Below are 22753 nucleotides of genomic sequence, written 5' to 3'. Positions count from 1 at the left end.
TCACATCAAGATCTTATAACTTGAGGTGCAGGCTGATAGACTGTAAGGAATGCCACCACCACTGGCCTTCTTCCCCCTTAGCACCAAGACATTTTATGTGGGAAGGTTACACAGGGCCACCCAGGGACTTGTAGCACTCATTGCCACCTAAACTTCCCTCATTCAAATACTATGGAGCCCCTGTGTATGCCAGGCATTGTTCTAGGCCTAGGAACATGGCAGGAAGCAAGAGACACAAACTATGACTATTGACGTGGAGGAAATCAAAAGTAACCAGTGGTAGGGGCCAGCCGGTGGCACAATGGTTAAGTGGGCACGTTCCGCTTCTCAGCGGCCGGGGGTTCACTGATTCGGATCCCAGGTGCGGACATGGCACTGCTTGGCAAGCCATGCTGTGGCAGGTGTCCCACATATAAAGTAGAGGAAGATGGGCGTGGATGTTAGCTCAGGGCCAGTCTTCCTCACCAAAAAGAGGAGGATTGGCAGCAGTTAGCTCAGGGCTAATCTCCCTCAAAAAAAAAAAAAAATAACCAGTGGTAAATGGAGAGCATTTTTATCAAGAATTTTTCTAACTTTAAACTGATACTTCAAAGAAATGGCAAATATAGGCAAGTCAAAATCTATCTTCTAAGCTGTTGGCAATTTTAACTTTAGACTATACTTTAGAGAGTAAAAAGGAACAAAAAATGGGAGAATAAATAGCTCACAATAATTTTAGTAAAAGGTCATCAAAATTTTACACATCATATCTATATAGAATGTGTTCTATACAGATAATGAAGCTTACATCAGATATATAAATATTTTTCTATATTTATTGTACATTCAGATGAAAATCTAGAGCCTTTATTTCTAAAATTCCAAATTTTCATGCTGCTGGACCAAAGGGGCAGTAGGTTCTTGTAATAGGCTCATATAAATGTTTTGGAGTTTTTTATTTATTTATCTTTGCTGAGGAAGATTCACCCTGAGCTAGCCAAGCTTCCTCTTTTTTGTATGTAAGGCACTGCCACAGCACAGCCACTGACGTGTAGGTCTGCACCCAGGAACCGAACCGGGGTCACCAAAGCGGCACACGCCAAACTTAACCACTAGGCCACTGGGGCTGGCTTGGGATTTTTTTTTAATTTTGATCAGAGATCTCAAATTGTTTTTCACAAAAATAAAGAATATATATATTAATATATTACTAAAGCATATTACAAAAGAGATCAGCAAGAATGCCTCTAAAAAGTAAAGAAGAGAGGAAGGGAGGTATGGAGGGAAGGAAGGGAAGGAGGGAGAAAGAGAGCGAGGGAGGGAGGAAGGAAAGAAAGAAGGAAGGAAGGAAGGAAAGAAGGAAGAAGGAAGGAAGGAACAAGGAAGGACCAAGGTAGGAAAGAAGGAAATCAGACTTTTTTTCCTTTCTGGTAGCTGTTTTCCTTTCCAAGGATAACTTCAAATAACGTATAACACATCTCAATGAATAGTATATATAGCAAAATTCCTTTATAAAAAATATTTTACCTGTAGAGTTTTCTCTAGTCTGCTTTTTTCTTTCACAAGTAAATCATATTCTCGATTGCAATTTTGAATTATATTGTCTCTTTCCTCCAAATCACGTTCAAATCTTCTGCACTCTTCTTTCCATTTTTGCTGGGAAGTCTGGAACACTTTCTCGATCTCATTTGCCTTTCCTTGAAGTTCTGTATTCTGAGCTATTAAAAATATAAAAGAGTAATAGGTATATCTACAACCATAAAAACAAAAAACCATTAAGAAAACATAAAAACCAAAAACCTAGGCATTAGAGCTGATTCCACTTACAGCGTGATCTTAGGACAAAACATTTAACCTCTTCATACCAGTAAACTTTTGAAAAGCTCACTGTTCCAGAACCAATCTATTCTGTAGTATCTCAATCTCCTCTTTCCTCCAGACAAAGATGACTTTGCCATGAAACGGCATGACATATTCCTAGAGTCAGGCCCAAGTAGGTGCCCCTCTAGCACAGTAGAAGTATGACATACTCCTATGGGCACGCCCAAGTAGGAGCCCCTCTAGTACAGTAGAAGTATGACATACTCCTAGAGGCACGCCCAAGTAGGTGCCCCTCTAGCACAGTAGAAGTATGACATACTCCTAGAGGCACGCCCAAGTAGGTGCCCCTCTAGCACAGTAGAAGTATGACATACTCCTAGAGGCATGCCCAAGTAGGTGCCCCTCTAGCACAGTAGAAGTATGACATACTCCTAGAGGCATGCCCAAGTAGGTGCCCCTCTAGTACAGTAGAAGTATGACATACTCCTAGAGGCACGCCCAAGTAGGTGCCCCTCTAGCACAGTAGAAGTATGACATACTCCTAGAGGCATGCCCAAGTAGGAGCCCCTCTAGCACAGTAGCAACTCTACTGCTTTTTCTCCTATTCAAGAAAATAAATCAAATGTCTTTTTAAAAAGACTGTGACTTATACTGCTACTTTCATTAAGCACAGATTACAAACTTTGATATTTGACCACTGGCTACAAATTAGTTGTGACACACCTTTACCCACGAGACTGTCACAACACTGAGGCTGGGAACCACTGCTTCAACCCTTAGAACTAAAGTTATTTACTCCCCCAAGTTAGGCTCAAAGGACCTCTCATCCTAGTATTACCCCAACAATAACCAACACCTCGGAACTCACTTCGGCTGCTGCTCTGTTTCAGCAACTAGAAAAGAAGTAATCAAAGGCTTCCAGGTCCGGCTCCATCACCCACCACCAGCTTAAACCTCTCTGACTCTCTAACCCTCATTGAGAAGAGAATCCCTCCTAGTTAAGTTGTCATGAAGACAAAATGAGGAGATATATACAAACACACTTGTTAAACAAACAAAAATGCCACCATTAGTAGTATTATTCTTAAATTATTCTTATTATTCAAAAAGTTCAAAAGTCATAGGCATAAAAGGCACAAAAAGTCTCCCTCCCATCCAGTTGCCCTTTCTACAAAGCATCATTCCATGGTCTAGCATCCAGTATTGCAGCAAGAAGTTTGAGGCCGTTTTGATTCCTGTTTCTTTGCATGTGGCCCATTTTTCTTTTTTCTTCTTCTTGAAAGCTTTAGGATCTTCTCTTTGTCTCTATTTTTTCTGAAATTCATAATGCTATGCCTTCAGGTGGGTCTATGTCCTTCCATAGTGGTGAATACTCAATGGGCCCTTTTAATCTGGCAACTCAGAACCTGAGTTCTAAGATGTTTTCTTACATAATTTAATTGATGACTTATCCCTCTCTGTTTTCTCTCTTATCTTTTTCTTTCAATATTCCCTATTATTCAGACTGTTCCTCAAAATTTTTTGTCTTTTCTCTTCTATTTTTCCACTTCTGTCTTTTTTACTCTAATTTCTGGGAGATTTCTTCCATCTTTATCTTCCAATACTCCTACTGACATTTTTCATTTCTGATTTCATATTTTAATTTCTAAGAGCTTCCCTTTTTATATAGCATCTGGTTCTTGCATCATGGATATTCTCTTCTAGCTCTGAGGATATTAATACTACTTACTTGTTAAATCTTCTCCCTGCAGAGTTTCTGGTTCTTCCAAATTAATTTTTTTCTCTCCACTTTAGAGGCTTTCCTCAAGTATCTGGTAATTCTTGGTTGTGTGCTCTCAATTAAGAGTAACTAGAAGGCTGACACACCTTATATACACCCATTTACCCACCACCTAGATTCTGAGCTTGAGGGTGGAGCTTGGCAATGGTGGTCTTCACTGGAGGAGGACCTGGTTGGCCCATTTATTAGGAGATCCTCAACATCGGTATCATTATGTTTTTCCTCTTGGCTTGGTCAGTTGACCTACAGAAGAGTCTTCCAAGCTCCCACCTGGACTGTAGAAATCTGGGTGCTAGCTTTTGGGGAAGCCAACAGAAAAAGGAAGCCAGAAAGGACAGTTCCTCAATATTCAGCATTGAGTATGCCATCTTCCTGCATTTGCCACTCTGGAGACCCTCTATTTTATCATCTCCAGAAACTAAGCCTTCCTCCTAGGAAGTGGGAGTAATCCCAGAGTAGCATGCTCTTGAGAAGGGGATCTAAGAATCTAACTGCCTCTAGAGCCAACAGCTTTCATGTAACCCTCTTTATTTCACCCACTACTACCATTCTAATTCCTAATTCCAAAGGTATCTGGTGCTTCCAGTTCATGAGCCTTTGACTATCTAACAAGTTATCTGCCAACTTTCCCCACTCCTGGCTTAGGATTCTGACATCTCAAGTCTGCTAAATCAGTTATCCCTCGTCCATTTGCTTTCCAGCTTCCAAACTTTTCTCTGTTGTCACATCTCCTATTATCTCAATCGTTATAGGATTATCCCTTTGAATATCCCACAACTCCATTAGGTTGTTTTTTATTTTACCCTCAACATTTTATCATAAAAATTTTCAAAAATACAGAAAGTTGAAAGCATTATACAGTGAACACCCATAAACCCAGACTAGACTCTATGATTTTTAAGATTTTACTATTTTTGCTTTATCAGACATTCATCCATCTATCCATGCATCCATTCATTTATCCATTCATTAGACCATCATACTTTTTTATGCATTTCAAAGCAAGTTGCAATAAAGTACATTTCATTCCTAAATAGCTCAGTATTCATATCAATAACTAGAAGTCAATATAGTTTTACTTTTCTTGCATGTAAAATTTACAGATCATAAGATGCACAGATCTTAAGTGTACCATTGAAAGAGATTTGAAAAATGCATACACTCATGAAGCCCTATCAAAATATAGAATATTTTCTTCAATCCAAAAAGTTTCCTCATACCTTTTCCCACTCAATCCTCACTGACGACCCATCCCAGAGGCAACCAATGTTCTGATTTATTTCACAAACAATTAGTTTTTTCTGTCCTAGAACTTCATATAAATAGAATCATACAGGATGTCCTCGTCTCTGTAAAGTTCCACTCAGCATAAAGTTTTTGAGATTCATTCATGTTATTGCATCTATCAGTAGTTGGTTCATTTTTAGTGCTGAGTAGTATTTCATTGTATGAATATAACATAAATTGTTTCTTCATTTTCTTGTCAATGGACATTCAGAGTTTTTTTTCCACTTTGGGGCTGTCATGAATGGAGTTGCTATGAAATTCTTATACAAGTCTAGACAATTGTGGACAAATGTTTCTCGGGGGGAAATACCAAAGAGTAAAACTGCTGGGTCATAGGATAAATGATGTTCATTTTAAAAGAATATGCCAGTTTTTTCCCCAAAGTACTTCCATCATTTTCCTCTCCCACTAACAAAGTAGTATAGGAGCTCCAGTTCCTCTACATCCTCACCAACATTTGGTATTGCCAGTCTTTTCAATTAGAGCCATCTGATGGGGATGTTGTGACAGTCACTGTGGTTTTAACTTGCAGTTCCCTGATAAGTGAGGTTAGCCATTTTTGATGCAATTAATGGCCATTCTATCTTCCTCTGTAAAGTGTCTGCTAAAATCACTTGACTTTGGGCAAGTAACTTCCCATTTTCCCTGGACTTCAATTTCCTCAAAATTAAATGAAAGTCATTAACTTGTATATCTAGTGCCTTTCAATTCTTATATCCCTAAGTTCCAGGTAGTGGTGTAGTTATTAAATGCTACAGTTAATCAAAAATACTTCTCACCAAAGGCAATAACCCAAGACAGTTGGTCAAAACTGACTGTAACCTTTACAATAATAGTAACTTAACATTTGTTTAGCCCCGTGTAGTTAATGGAGCACATTCATTTTCTCATTTCATCCTTAAAATAACCTAGGTTCAAATATCAGTAAGTAAATGGTAAAACCAGGACCTAAATCTAAATCTTCTGAATTCATGTTCAGTGTTCTCAATTCAAACCTACTGTATATAAGAGTATTCACAGCAACATTATTCTTAACCAAAAACTGGACACTACCCAAATGCCCATCATAGAAATAGATAAATATAAGTGTGATATGTTCACACAATGTAATGCTAAACTCAACATGGGTGAACATACAAACACAATGTTGAAGGAAAGAAGCCAGATACAAAAGAGTCCATACCATATGATTCCATTTATATAAAGTACAAAAGAGAGGCAAAATTAATCCTTACTATTAAAAATCAAGATAGTAGTTATCCATTCTGATAATTTTCTGGGATTTCTGTTTCCAGATCTTGGTTCCATGATCTGGGTGCTTATTATGAGTTGTACACTTATCCAGGCACATGTCTTTATATATACTATACTTAAATAAAAAGTTTTAAAATGTTCTGATGCTATATAACAGATAACTTTTGAGGATTAAATCCAGTGACTTTTTCTTTCCCAGGCCCCACCCAGTGGTTCCTAAACCTGGAAAATTGCTTGCAGTGCTCCTTGACCATACTGATTCTCAAGTTAGAGATTCTAATCCAGACTATATCAGACTAGGTCTGATAGGAGGCCTAGGATAAACGTTTTTTAAAAAAAATCTCAACGAGGGGCCAGCCCCATGGTGTAGTAAAGTCTGGCACGCTCCACTTCAGCAGCCCAGGTTCACAGGTTCAGATCCCAGGTGCAAACCTATACCACTCATCAGCCATGCTGTGGCAGCAACCCACATATAAAGTGGAGGAAGACTGGCACAGATGTTAGCTCAGGGTTAATCTCCCTCAAGGAAAAAAAGAGGAGGACTGGCAACAAATGTTAGCTCAGGGCTGATCGTCCTCAGCAAAAAAAAGAAAATTTCAATATGATTCTGCTGTTCATTCTGGAATAAGTGCTCTAAAAAAGATTAACGGAATTTTTCCATACATGCACAACATAAAAAAAATTATTTTAAAGTAGATGAAAGTTCACAGAATTGCCAGAAGACTTTATACTCACCCAGAAGTCTGTCCATCAAAGGGCAGTCAATGAATCAAAACCCTACCTCTAACCCTATATGGAATGTATACACAACAACAAGCAATGATACACAATGAGGTTACAACCCTAAACACAGGAAGAAATGGAAATAGTCTTACCACAGAGTTTTTCTTGGATCCTATGTGCCTCAGCTAATCTCTCTTCAACAGCCCGTCTTCCAAGACCAGCTTCCTTTCTAGCCACGGCCAGGTCATATTCCAGACTTTGTCGCAATGCCTCTCCTTTTTCAACCTCGGATCGTAGCTTAGCAATCTGGCTCTCATAGCTTGCCAGCTAAAAACAGATTTCTGATATCATGAAGCAATATTAAAATATGTCTCCAAGATTATGAGATCATGCACCCAAACATTTAAATTTCTTAGAGAAACGTGTTTCTATAATATTTACAAGATAAGAATTTATAAATCTATACTTTCTGAAAGAGGGGAAAAGAAGCACTAGCCTTACTTATTAAATGACACTCATTAATCTTTGTTATTTTAGAAAATCCACTACAGAAAACAATAAAAACCAAAAGAACTTTTATGAACTTCTCACAAAAACAAAGAGAAATCACAAGTTTTAATCAGAAATAGTCATACCTAGGAAATGAAAAAAATACATGACATATAGTGAGCACTTAAAAATTCATTCTCTCTTCTCTTCCTTCTGTTCCTTAAATGAAATCGAGAAGCAAATTACATCAAAGTATAATTTGGTAAATATTGCCTATATCATTTCTCTTGATCATGACATTATTGATAGAGCATAAAGCAATAAAAGTGCCAATTTTGAAGGGATTTTAATGAACTAATATCTAATTTATCTAACATCTAGATAACCAGGTATCTAATGACTAGATCTAATTTATCTAATATCTTTCCATGAGGTAGTGTGACAGAAGACAGATCAGAGAGTTAGAGCAGGATGACTCATAAAGTCCTTTCCCACTTTGAAATTCTAGTATCTAATCAATAATTCATTAAATAATATTAAACACTTGCTATGTGTCAAGTACAGTGAAAAATATAATAACATGATAGAGTCCCTGATCTCAAGGAATGAAATGCTATAGAAAGCCATATGGGATAAGTTTTATAAAAGAGGTACAAATGTTATGATAGTTCAAAGAAAAGCAAAATTATTATTGCTGATGGGAGAGAAAGAGATGGTGGATGAGGGAGAATGCTAGAAAGGTATCATGTAGTAAAACATTGAGACTTTTTCTTTCCCAGCTACTACACCAGGCTAGAAACAGATGGTCCAATCATCAAATAAGAAAAGACAAAAGGATTTCTGAAGGGCAACATCAGAAATTCCCATAAGTAGCTGTTAACATGCAGAGTGCAGCAGGAGGTACACTTTTCTTCAAAAAATAATAAAAGAATAAAATAATAACTTCCAATTGAAATTTTTAAAAATTTTAGAAAAGCAGGAGTGACATCAGTATCATGGTGGAGTGAGCTCTTCCCTTGAACTCTCCCCTCTAAGATACAACCAAAAGGACATTCATACACCAACAGAGGATATATACAGATCACAAAAGATGTCTGGGAGACCCACAGAGCCATACACCTGAAGGTGGTGGTGGGGCTGGATCCTCTGGAGGAAGTGGAAGGTGATCCCCAGGAGCTCCATGGAGAGAGATGGGCCATGGCAGCACAAAGTGCGCAGGTGAAAAGGGCATCCTGTCCCTGCCCGTATTCCAGCCCCAGAATCATCCAGAGCACAGTGCGGTGAGCAGGTTAGTGGAGTGGGGCGGGGTGGGGAGGGGAAGGGTGCAGGCACTCCAGCCCTAGGTTCACCTGGAGCAAGGCGCAGAGAGCTTGGCGGTGGTGGTGGGAAAAGTGAACAGCCCCAGAGTCGTCCAGAGCACGGTGCAGAGAGCTTGGCAGCGGCAGCAGAGAAAGGGAAAGTGCACAGTCCTTTCTGTACAGAGCGACAAGCAGGGGCAGAGGGAAGCACTGAGGAAGGAGAGTACCCTCCCCCGTGCCTGGTGCTCCAGATCTGCCATAGATCAGTTGCCCAGAGAGAAACGCAGTCAGTGGCTGGAGTTGGGGAGCCCCTGCTCATGCCAGACCCAGAATACACAGTGCCTGATCCCCATCCTGTGACAGTACGTGGCAGCTGTGACCTGATAAGAACACTATGATGAAGCAAAAATCTACCCCATCAAGCAGTATGAGTAGGTATATTAAAGCTCCAGATTAGAAGGAAAGTGACACGTACCCAGAAACCAATCCTGAAGGAACAGAAATCCATAAGCTAAATGACAAAGAATTTAAAACAGGTATCACAGAAAAAACTCAACGAGTTACAAGAAAACACAGAAGGATAAACTAACAAATTCAGGAGCTTCTTCACAAAGGAGATTGAAACCATAAAGAACCCATCAGAATGCTAGAAATGAAAACCACAGTGGATGAAATAAAGAAAAATCTGGATTTTCTAAAGAACAGAGCTGACAATATGGAGGAGAGACTCAACCAGTTAGAGGATAGTGCTATAGAAATGCTTCAGAGGAAGAAGAGAGAACTAAGACTAAAAAGAAATGAAGAAGCTCTCAGACAAATATCTGATTCAGTCAGGAAATGCAACATAAGGATTATAGGTATTCCAGAGGGGAAAGAGAAGGAGAATGGAGCAAAAAGAGTAAAAAGGTTGTTCAAAGAAATAATAGCTGAGAACTTCCCAAACCTGGGAAGGGAGCTGGAAATCCACATGAAAGAGGCCTCCAGATCTCCTAACTTTGTCAATGTAAAAAGACCCACTCCAAGGTATATAGGAATGAAGCTGGCAAAAGTCAAGGACAAAGAAAATATACTAAAGGCAGCAAGACAGGAAAAAATAACTTACAAAGGAACCCCTATCAGGCTTTCAGCAGATTTCTCAGTAGAAACCTTACAGGCTAGGAGAGAGTGGAATGATATATTCAAAATCCTGAAAGACAAAAACGTTCAGCCAAGAATACTCTATCCAGCAAAAATCTCCTTCAGATATGATGGAGAAATAAAAACTTTCCCAGACTGGGGCTGGCCTGGTGGCACAGTGGTCAAGTGCGCACGTTCTGCTTCAGTGGCCCAGGGTTCACCTGTTCGGATCCCAGGTGCAGACATGACACCACTTGGCAAGCCATCCTGTGGTAGACGTCCCACACAGAAAGCAGAGGAAGATGGGCATGGATGTTAGCTCAGAGCCAGTCTTCCTCAGCAAAAAGAGGAAGATTGGCAGGAGTCAGCTCAGGACTAATCTTCCTCAAAAAAAAAACCTTTCCCAGATAGAGATCACCCCCACCCCCCGCAACAAGAAATCATCAAGAAGGCCTTCCTACCTGAAAAAAAAAAATAGAAAAGGGGCTACAAAGCCCTGAGCAAGGAGATGAATAGGTAGGTAATAATCAGAAAACAGCAGCTCTCTATCAGATCAGGTTAGTTAACACTTAACTTGAACATCAAGGGTAAAGAAAAGGAAAACATCAAAACAAAAATGATCTCATCTTTTTAACCATACTCACAACACAAGATGGAAAAGGATACGACAAAGATAACTTACAAGGGGAAGACAAAGGGGATGGAATCCGTATAGTCTAAGGAAATAAGAGGCTATCAGAAAACGGACTATCTCAGCTACAAGATTTTTTATACAAACCTAAGGGTTAACCACTAAACAAATAAATAGAACAGAGACATTTACAATAAACAAGCAGAAAACGAAGAAAACCAACAGAAAAAACTATCTAATCAAATAGGTAGTCCGAAATACACAGGACAAGAAACAAAGAAAATGCAGAAGAACTGGGAAACATCTGATAAGATGGCAGTATTAAGCCCTCAGATATCAATAACCACTCTAAATGTAAGTGGATTGAATTCCCCAATCAAAAAACACAGAGTGGTAGGATGGATTAAAGAACAAGACCCAAAAGTATGCTGCCTCCAGAAAACACACCTCAACTCTAGAGACAAACATAGGCTCAGAGTGAAGGGATGGAAGACAATACTTCAAGCTAATGGCAAACAAAAGAAAGCAGGTGTTGCCATACTTCTGTCAAAGTTTCAAGATAAATCCGGTAATGAGACACATAGAGGGGCAGTATATAATGATAAAAGGGACCCTCCACCAAGAAGACATAACAGTTATAAACATGTATGCACCTAACACAGGAGCACCAAAGTACATAAAGCAACTACTAAGAAACCTAAAAGAAGATATCAACGACAACACAGTAATAGTAGGGGACTTCAACACCCCACTTACATCAATGGATAGAACATCCAGACAAAAAGTCAACAGGGAGATAGTGGACTTAAACAAAAAACTAGACCAGATGAACTTAATAGATATGTAGAGAGCACTCCATCCAAAAACAGCAGAATACACGTTCTTCTCAAAAGCACATGGAACATTCTCAAGGATAGACCATATATTGGGAAACAACGCAAACCACAGTAAATTTAAGAAGATTGAAATCATATCCACTATCTTTTCTGACCACAATGCGGTGAAATTAGAAATCAACTACAAGAAAAAAGCTGGAAAAGAAACAAAACTGTGGAGACTAAACAACATGCTACTGAACAACCAATGGGTTGTCAAATAAATAAAGAGAGAAATCAAAAAATATTTGGAGACAAACAAGAACGAAAACACACCATACCAAATCTTATGGGATGCAGCAAAAGAGGTCCTAAGAGAGAAATTTACAGCAATACCAGCTTACATTAACAAACAAGAAAAATCTCAAATCAACAATCTTAAACTACACCTAACAGAATTAGAAAAAGAAGAACAAACAAAGCCCAAACTCAGCAGAAGGAGGGAAATTATAAAAATTAGAGCAGAAATAAATGAACTTGAAACAAAAAAGACTGCAAAAAAAGACCAATGAAACAAGGAGCTGGTTCTTTGAGAGGATAAACAAAATTGACAAACCCTTAGCCAGACTCACTAAGAAAAAAAGAGAGAAGCCTCAAATAAATAAAATTAGAAATGAAAGACGAGAAATTAGAATGGATACCACAAGGGCTGGCCCTGTGGCGGAGTGGTTAAGTTCACACGCTCTGCTTCGGCAGCCCAGTGTTTCACTGGTTTGGATCCTGGGCACAGACATGGCACCACTCATCAAGCGACGCCAAGGTGACGTCCCACATGCCACAACTGGAAGGACCCACAACTAAAAATATACAACTATGTACCGGGGGGCTTTGGGGAGGAAAAGGAAAAATAAAATCTTAAAAAAAAAAAAAGAATGGATACCACAGAAATACAAAAGATTATAAGAGAATATTATGAAAAACTATAAGCCAACAAACTGGACAATCTAGAAGAAATGGATAAATTCTTAGACTCTTACAACCTCCCAAAACTGAATCAAGAAGAAATAGAGAATCTGAATAGACCAATCACAAGTAAAGAGATTGAAACAGTAATCAAAAACCTCCGCAAAAATAAAAGTCCAGGACCAGAGGACTTCTCTAGAGAAATATACCAAACATTCAAAGACAATTTATTACCTATTCTTCTCAAACAAACTATTCCAAAAAATCGATGAAGATGGAAATATTCCTAACACATTCTAGAAGGCCAACATCACCCTGATCCAAAAACCAGACAAGGACAACACAAAGAAGGAAAATTACAGGCCAATATTGCTGATGAACATAGATGCAAAAATTCTCAAAATATCAGCAAACTGAATACAACGACACATTAAAAAGATCATACACCATGATCAAGTGGGATTCATACCAGGGACACAAGAATGGTTCAACATCTGCAAATCAATCAATGTGATACACCGTATTAACAAAAGGAGGAACAAAAACCACATGATTCTCTCCATAGATGCAGAGAAAGCATTTGACAAGATCCAATATCCATTCATGATAAAAACTCTCACTAAAATGGGTATAGAAGGAAAATACTTCAACATAATAAAGGCCATATATGACAAACTCACTGCCAACATCATATTCAACGTGGAAAAACTGAAAGCCATCCTGCTGAGAACAGGAACAAGACAAGGGTGCCCACTCTCACCACTCTTATTCAACATAGTACTGGAGGTTTTGGCCAGAGCAATTAGGCAGGAAAAAGAAATAAAAGAAATCCAAATAGGCATGGAAGAAGTGAAACTCTCGCTCTTTGCAGACAACATGATTTTATATGTAGAAAACCCTAAAGAACCCATCAGAAAACTATAAGAAATAATCAACAATTACAGCAAAGTTGAAGGATACAAAGTCAACATACAAAAATCAGTAGCATTTCTATACTCTAATAACGAACTAACAGAACAAGAACTCAAGAATACAACCCCATTTATAATCGCAACAAAGAGAATAAAATATCTAGGAATAAATCTAACCAAGGAGGTGAAAGACCTATACAAGGAACACTATAAGACATTACTGAAAGAAATCAATAAAGACATAAAGAAATGGAAAGATATTCCATGTTCACTGATTGGAAGAATAAACATAGTTAAAATGACCATATTACCCAAAGCAATCTACAGATTCAATGAAATCCCAATCAGAATCCTAATGACATTCTGCACAGAAATAGAACAAAGAATCTTAAAATTCATATGGGGCAACAAAAGACCCAGAATAGCCAAAGCAATCCTGAGAAACAAGAACAAAGCTGGTGGCATCACAATCCCTGACCTCAAAACATGTTACAAAGCTATAGTGATCAAAACAGCAATGGTACTGGTATAAAAACAGGCACATAGATCAATGGAGCAGAATTGAAAGCCCAGAAATAAAACCACACATGTGTGGGCAATTATCTTTACAAAGGAGCCAAGAACATACAATGGAGAAAGGAGAGCCTCTTCAATAAACGGTGCTGTGAAAGCTGGATAGCCACATGCAAAAGAATGAAAGTAGATCATTATCTTTCTCCATGCATAAAAAATAGACTCAAAATGGATCAAAGACTTGAAGGTAAGACCAGAAATCATAAAACTTCTGGAATAAAATATAGGCAGTACACTCTTTGACATCAACCTTAAAAGGATATTTACAAATAGAATGTCCACTCAGACAAGGGAAACAAAAGAAAAAATAAACAAGTGAGACTTCATCAGACTAAAGAGCTTCTGGAAGGCAAAGGAAACCAAGATCAAAATGAAAAAGGAACCCACCAACTGGGAGAAAATAATTGCAAATCATATATCCGATAAGGGGTTAACCTCCCTAATAAATAAAGAGTTCACACAACTGAACTACAAAAAAATAAACAACCCAATCAAAAAGTAGGTAGAGGATATGAACAGATCTTTTTCCAAATAAGATATACAGATGGCCAATAGGTACATGAAAAGATGCTCGACATCACTAATCAAGAGGGAAATGCAAATCAAAACTACACTTATAGATCATCTTATGCCCGTTATAATGGCTATAATCACCAAGACAAAAAATAATAAATGCTGGAGAAGTTGTGGAGAAAAGGGAACCCTCATCCACTGCTGGTGAGAATGCAAACTGGTGCAGCCACTTTGGAAGACAGTATGGAGATTTCTCCAAAAACTAAAAATACAATTACCTTATGATCCAGCTATCCCACTACTGAGTATTTATCCAAAGAACTTGAAATCAACAATACAAAGAGACTTATGCACCCCTCTTTTCACTGCAGCATTATTCACAATAGCCAAGATGTGGAAGCAACCCAAGTGCCCAATGACCAATGATTGGACAAAGATGTGGTATATATATATACAACAGAATACTACTCAACCATTAAAAAAGACATAATCATCCCATTCGCAACCACATGAGTGGACCTTGAGGGCATCATGTTAAGCAAAATAAGCCAGACAGAGAAAGACAAACACCATATGATTTCACTCATAGGTGGAATATAAACAAACTTATGGACAAAGAGAACAATTTAGTGGTTACTCAGGGAGGGTGGGTCACAAGGGGTGCAGGGACACATTTATATGGCATTTGACAAATATTAATGCACAACTGAAATTTCACAATGTTATACACTATTTAGACCACAATAAAAAAATAAACTACAAAGATAATATCTCCATATTTTTTTATACTGTCTTAAAAGATGATGCAGTGCTTTGGGCAATACAGTAAGATAATGAAAGGATGATGTAACAGTGAAAAAAAATTTTAGAAAAGCAAATGTCTTCAGAACACTTATACTTACAAAATAAGAATTTACAAATATCTCTTAACAGTTAAAGAAGAAAATCATAGGGGCCAGCCTGGTAGCATAGTGGTTAAGTTTGCACACTCTGCTTCAGTAGCCCGGGGTTCATGCGTTCAGGTCCCAGGTGCGGAGCTACACACTGTGCATTAAGCCATGCTGTGGCAGCATCCCATGTACAAAAAAACAGCGGGAGATTGGCACAGATGTTAGCTCAGTAACAATCTTCCTCAAGCAAAAAAAATAGGAAGATTGGCAACCATGTTAGGTCAGGGCCAATCTCACCAGAAAAAAAAAAAATCATAGAAGAATCTTCATTACATATTCTAGATAACTCCATTTGTTTCAGAACCACTCTACCCCTCTCTGCCCACTCCCTCTCTCTCCTCAAAAGAATAAAGAATAACATTTGGGCATTCCTGGTTGTGCCAATCATTTACCTATTGGCCCTCAGATCCTCTCCACATTCTTCTCCAGCATGTCTCACTATTGTAGGAACTCCATTTCCCAGGCTGCCTTGATAGCTGGCTTCCCACGTGGTTTGACCAATGGAAGGCACTTGTGGTGGTGTTGAGGGAGGAGAGAAGTAGCCAAGGCATTTTTCCCACTCTAGATCTACCTCGAGCAACATCTCCGTCTTCTCTGTTGCTGCAAATTCCTTCTGGATAGTCCGTCCTTCCACAGCCCTAGCTCCCTCTAAATGGTCTGGCTTTTACCAACCTTAGGAGTAGAAGCAGCTTCCTAATGTTGCTACCCTCTAAGTTGCTTTAACATCCCCTATTTGTCTTTTCAGCTCTACTAGTACCTACGTAACCAATTCCCTCTACCAACGTCCCTTTGTCAAAAGACCTGGAGCCATTTCTATTTTCCTGACTGGACACCAATATTACCAAGTAATATTGCTCTTGGTATCAGAAATGGTCTCAAGATGGGCTTCTGATACAGGGTTGCAAACCTAGATGAGCTAAACACAATGCAGAAAGGGGATCCTAGTGATCCATGGCATACAGTGAGATCACTATTATTTAAAGTATGTGCAGTTGTTTAGAACGAAGTGCCAGTTGAGGATGAACCTTTGGGAAGCGCAGTAGCAAGTGCTCTTGACCGTTATGGCAGAATTGTTTACTACAAGACCTGTGGGGTGGGAAGGCTAAAGCTGACTACGCTAGAGAACTTACAAAAACAAAATGATAACCTCAACTTTTAAAAAATCTCTTATTTCTTGTAGCCCCAGAGCAAACCAGGCTAAGGGCCAGACAGAAAATCTAATCACGGGGAATGCAGAATTACACTACAAGTTGAATGAAGAGCTTCACCAAGTTTCTAACGTGAAGAGGGTATCAAGGAAGGAGATGGGATGAGCGCTTTTGGAATTAGACAAACCTAAAAACTGTGAACTCCCAAATCTCCCCGGAAACATCCCTTACCAACAAAAGCTGCCTCTCCTCCCTGTCTGAGGTAAGTAGCTTTCCCTTGCTTAAAGACTTAGGAATGACCAAACCTGAAGTAGCTGTCTTGCAAGAGGATATGCAAGACCCACCTCCACCACTCTTTGTTGCCATAGATAGATTCAGATCTCAGCATGCCACAGGAGGAGAAATGTTCAGTCTGCTCCAGGAGAAAATAGTTTGTACGGCAAAACAATTCCAAGATCTTGCTAATCTTGCATTAGCAGGAACCTGCAGAACATACTATAGAGAACTGATTTGGATTTAATAAGCTAGCTCTGAGAGTTTGCCTGGATGGGTGACTGGAAATTGAATTCAACATCAGCCTACAATCATTTAATAAGGTTAAAATGCCAGTACTTTCCTGACATAATCTGGAGATTTAAGGAGATGGGGGTGGTTTTATTACGAGTAAACCAAAACGTCCCTTTTCCCCGACTACATCCTCTTCCAGGGCCTAAAGGACATTCTTTTCCTAATTAAAATGCTATAAAATACACTGGAGTAGGCAGCACAAGCATCATTAGAAAGCTCTGGTGGCTAACCTCTACTGCCAGAGATAATAGTAGATGATGGAGATAATGGTGGGGTATGTCACAATTGAGACAGACTCCGCAGTTTCAATCAAAATGATGGCATTCCAGAGTGGCAAAGCCTACGTGGTAGCAATTAACCATTAGAAACAAGGTGAGCACAGTTACTATAATGGACAGCAGGAGTACAGTAGCAATCAGAGCATTTTTGACCTCCAGGTATTGCGGTAGTATCAATTATCAAGGTGTACACATGAATTAAAGAGATAGGCAGCCTTCTCAAGAAGCACTATCCAATAGATATTCAATGCAAATCTCATGTGTAATTTAAATTTTCTAGTAGCAATATTTTAAAAAGTAAAAATAAATACATGAAATTAATTTTAATATTTTATTTAGCCCAATATATCCAAGATTATCCTTATTTCAATATGTAATCAATATGAAAAATTATTAGTGAGATACTTTACATTTTTTTGTACCAAGTTTTTGAAATCCAGTGTGTATTTTACATTTACAGCACATCTTAATTCAGACTAGTCACATTTCAAGTGCTCAAAAGACACAAGTGGCTAATGGCTACCACACTGGAGAAGCAGTTCTAAAGCATTATTTGATCTAAACAAACAGAAAAACTCTAAGTCTAGTGAGCAGAATCTTGACTTGACCCTCCAAAATATGAAGTCATACCTCTCCGTCAGTTCCCAGACTCCTTGACTAAAGCTCCCTGAAGCAGCGCTGCCCCAAGTATATACTGTACATGTTCCCCCAAGCTTTTCCCAATGGGAAAGGCAGAAGCTTTGAACTGGAGACTAGCATATACTCTGTCTCCCACACACAGGTCCAAGAATTAGGGGATGGAAGTGGGAGTGGCCTCTCTCTAATAACCTAGCCTCTAATAACTTTATCGTCCCCTCAATCCTTGCAACTTTAGGCTTTAATTTTTTAATAGAGATCTTAATTCCTAAGGGGTGAATACTTCCACCAAGTGATGTAACAAAAATTATCCATTTTGATACATGCTACAAAATGAATGAACCTTGAAAACACTGCCAAGTGAAATAAGCCAGACACAAAAGGACAAATATTACATCATGCCATTTATATGAGGTATCTATCTAGAATATGCAAATTCATAAAAAGTAAATTAAGAGGTTACCAGGCACTGGGGGTAAGGACAGCTAGGGAATTACTGCTTCATGGGTGCAGAAGTTCTGTTTGGGATGATGAAAAATTTTGACAATAGTTACTGGTGATGGTTGCACAGCACTGTCTGCAACTGAACTGTACATTTGAAAAGGGTTAAAATGGCAAATATTATATATATTTTACCACAATAAAAAAGTAAAAAAAAAAAAACCATTAAGTTGGAAGCTTGGAGACAGCACCATTAAGGAATCAAGCTTTTCAAGAATAAAGGGTTGGTCACTCTACCAGGGGAAATGCTGGCAGAGGGTAAGGGGAACACGGAATCGGTTGTGACAAAAATGATAAATATCAACTTAGAACCTTAGGACCAGCTCTAAGCATTGCAGCAACTTTGCATATTTGTTACTACTGATGTTTTTTTCTTTGCTCCTCCCCTCTGGCATTACATAAAGAATGTTGGTGGTGTTTAACTTTTCAATTGAATTCATGAGACATCAAATTATAAGGATGTGATGGTGAGGACATGGATCATCTGTGAGATGAATGCAATGACTAATAAGCCTTTCTGTCTCCCATTTTGGAAAAGGTGAAAGCATCTTTGTATGGAGGATATTTGAGTTGCAACTTGCAATGTTATGTAGGAACAACATATTGTATGGGAATTACATATGAGTAGCAGGGTGACAATGAATGCTGAAGAGCAAAAGGTGTGCACTGTCAATCATTTGGCTGTTTGATCTTGGGTCTGTTCCCCAGCCCCTTTCTTTCGCTCTACTCTATTTTATCACAGAACTGTATTTCCCATGCTCCACTGCCAGATGGCTCTATGTCCGGCCATGTCTCTGACAGTAGCTGCACTTTGTTTGAGGTTCCAGCTCCCCATCCATCCCCTCCAATATCCCAACACTAGCTGAACAGCTCCTACCATGGCTCTACCTCCCACCAGACAGCCCCAACCTTTGGACTCTAGGAACATCATCTCCTCCCACTGGCCCTCTGGCCTAGAGGTGGTGGCAGTTTCCTGCTATTACTAATCTCTGGGTGGCCTCATCATTCCCTGTTTGGATTCCTAAGTCTTCCACCACCTGTACAACCAATTCCCTCTAGCAATGTCCCTCCTTTTCCCTGATTGGACCTTACCTGATTTCCAGAGCTACCCGCATAGCTGATAGAAACACATCTGCTATCCATGAGGTTTTCTCACTCAAGGTTCAACACATGCACTAAACGATGCAACAGCAGCAAAATGGTATCGCCCTTCTTTTTTAAAACATGTCTTCATTCTGTTAAGTTTTTATGCTCAACCAACTATCTTAGAACTTCCTCTCTGCATCTTCCTCCATATCTTCCTTTATGCCCTCTAAAGCATATCAGCCCTAAAAGAAAGGTTTTTTACCATTTTTACGCCATGACCCTCTTTGGCAATATGGCCCTTCTCAGAATAATGTAATTAACTGCATAAAATAAAATACACAGGATAACAAAGAGAATCAAAGTACAAAAACAAATGAATAATCTAAAAACAAATTTGTGATGTCATAATCTATGTACTTCTTCTTCTTCTTTTTTTTTTTTTTTTGGTGAGGAAGATTGGCCCTGAGCTAACACCTGTTGCCAATCTTCCACTTTTTGTTTGAGGAATATTGTTCCTGAGCTAACGTACATGCCAATTTTCCTCAACTTTATGTGTAGGATGCTGCCACAGCATGGCTTGATGAGAGGTGTGTAGGTCCATGCCCAGGATCCAAACCCATGAACCCCAGGCTGCCAAAGCAGAGCACACAAACTTAACCACTACACCACCAGGCTGGCCTCGACGTACTTCTTTAATAACACATTAAATAACAAGCTCCACCTGCAGGTCTAATAAGCATTGTAATTTCAAAGTAGTGACAAGTATAAACAATATTTCAAAATATTGGCAATAACTGAGTTGTGGTATGTATCTGTGATTTCTACTGATGATAAAGGCAAAAGTACTGCTAATACTATTATGGTTTATTGTGAAAAGGACTGGCTGGGTCAAACCCTTCATAACTGAAGGAAATGCTCAATATGAGTTAGAGGTTAATAAAAATAAAAATGTAATTTTTCCTCATCCAAGTACATGGATTCCCTGATTTCTCTGTTTCTGAGGACCCCAGCTTAAGAATTCCTCAGAAGAAGACTGGCTGGATCAGTCAAACAACATCTTCAGGTCCCAAAGCCTAAAAAGCTCACTGCTTGGTCTTAGGTTTCTAGTACCTTCTGGCTAGAGAAAGTTATATGTTTCTTCTTCACCTCTCCCATCCTCATTTCTCTAGATTTTCTTACTCTATCATCACTATCTGAGCCAATGAGATAGATGAACAGCTTCACGGTCTCTTGTCCTGTTTTATACATCCATATTATTGGGCTCAAATGATTCTAAGAACCACTACAACAATGAAAACCTTGTGGCATTTTCCCATCCCAATCATCCACATCAATGCAGCTTGGTCTCATCTAGAAGCTGAGTCTATAAGCAACTCCTCTCCCCAAACCCTCTGCCTACTAATAAATTTTCCCAACATTAATCTATTATTTCTATACCTACCAAAGAAAATTAAGGCTCAGAAATATTAAATAGCTTGTCCAAGAACCCACAATAATAAAACTCCTAGAGAAGTCATTTTAAAGATTTTTAAAATTTAATTTAATTTAATTGTTTTATTGAGGTAAAATTGACACATAACATTATATTAGTTTCAGGTGTACAACATAATGATTCAATATTTGTATACATTGTGAAATGATTGCCACAGTAAGTCTAGTTAACATCCGTCACCATACACAGTTACAAAGACTTGTTTTCTTGTGATGAGAACTTTAAGATCTACCTCCCTTAGCAACTTTCAAATATGCAGTACAGTACTGTTAACTATAGTCACATGCTTTAAATTACATCCTCATGACTTATTTCTTTTATAACCAGAAGTCTGTACTTTTTTGTACCTTTGACCCCTTTCATCTATTTCACCCACACCCGCACCCCCCACCCCTGGCAACCACCAATCTGGTCTCTATACCTATCAGCTCAGTTTTTTAAAGATTCCACATATAAGTGAGATCATACAGTATTTCTCTTTCTCTCTCTGACTTATTTCAACTAGCATAATGCCCTCAAGGTCCATCCATGTTGTCGCAAATGACAAGATTTCATTATTTTTGATGGCTGAATAATATTTCATTGTATTCCACTGTATACCCATTTTCTTTATCCATTCATCCATCAATGGACACCTAGATTATAAAGACATTTTGCAACAATCATCCAGCATGACGTGTGTCAGCATTAGGAGTATCCAATAAGACAAATATATGGCCTTAATTTTTGGATAGCTTCATTCCTCTCTGCCTTGCTTTATAATGGGCATATTTGGCGATTATATGGCTAAAAAAAACATTACTACACAATATAAGTAAAATCATCTAAACAAGTAATTGAAGCAATAAGAATGAACAGTAATATAAACCTTCAGTTGAACCCATTATAACTGCCTGTTTGAGGAAATTCTCTTTCTTCTCTGAGATAATTTCCTACCTCTTTAAAGTGAACACATACTTCAAAACATTTTGATCAAATAAAAGAGAATAAATAGAGGGTTATGCCAAGAGAAATCTGATGACAACTTCAAATATATGTAAAAGATGAATGATTATCATGACACTAATATTCTCAAGTAAAATGCATATTTGGTTTTAAAAAATAAGCTTCAGAGATGAACAATTAGCACACATTGAACAAATACCACTTTATATTCAGTATGTACTATCACAACATTAAAAAAAGCAATTACTTCAATTACCACTTTAAAATTACCTCAATTGCCACTAAAGATACAAATAAAATAGTCATATATTCTTGCTTGTTATTTTAATCAGAAACCACTGCTCCTTAGATAGCCTGAGAAAATCATTTTTTCAAACATTTATTCAACACACAGCCACTGAGGCCCTACTGTGTGTGAGTGAGTAACGTGAGAGATACAGAGACAAAGTGTGGTCACTTCCTTAGCTCTCAGGAAGCTTACAGACGGAAGCAGGCAGGGAAGTGTGAAAAAAGAGTTTCAGCTCTACAATATCTGTAACAGCAACATGTTATGGGAGAACAAAGGAAGGAATAATCAGTTCACCTAGGGAGGCTTTAAAAGGTTTCCTGACAGAACAATACGGGAATTTAGCAAAAAGAGAAGGAAAACACACTGTTTATGCTTAACTGTCAATAAATTACAGCTATTACTACAGTGCACAGGCACTTCACAAATTCCATTTCACTTAATTATCACCACAACCCTTTGGGACCAGCATTTCACAATGAGAAACCAATGATGTACAGGATAAATAACTTGCCCAAGGTCACATATCTTGTAAATGGAAGGGCCAACAATGAGTCTAAGGCATGTAACTCAATATTCCTTCCACTACACCAGGCTGCCTAAGCTGAGTTTTAAGAATGAGTAAGATTTCAATAGAGAAAAAAGGAGAAAACAGAGCAAAAAACACAACAGACAGATGAGACATAAACATACAATTCATAAATTATCTTA

The 22753-nt window shown here is 38.5% G+C and overlaps 1 protein-coding gene across 10 annotated transcripts in view; it reads right to left on the bottom strand.

Moving 5' to 3' along the window:
• Positions 1-22753, bottom strand: part of CCDC171 (coiled-coil domain containing 171) — a 295440-nt gene that overhangs the window by 253898 nt on the left and 18789 nt on the right. For all 10 annotated transcript variants that reach the window (XM_070495543.1, XM_070495541.1, XM_014843487.3 and 7 more), the window contains 2 exons: positions 6997-7171; positions 1507-1697 (listed from right to left, as the gene is read on the bottom strand). In XM_070495543.1, the coding sequence (XP_070351644.1) occupies positions 1507-1697; positions 6997-7171 (366 nt within the window). The remainder of the gene's footprint in view (positions 1-1506; positions 1698-6996; positions 7172-22753) is intronic.

The sequence above is a fragment of the Equus asinus genome, chromosome 23 (assembly GCF_041296235.1).
Source record: "Equus asinus isolate D_3611 breed Donkey chromosome 23, EquAss-T2T_v2, whole genome shotgun sequence".
Taxonomy (NCBI): domain Eukaryota; kingdom Metazoa; phylum Chordata; class Mammalia; order Perissodactyla; family Equidae; genus Equus; species Equus asinus.
Note: the sequence above shows the minus strand (reverse complement) of the source record. Positions and strands in the feature narration are given on the sequence as shown.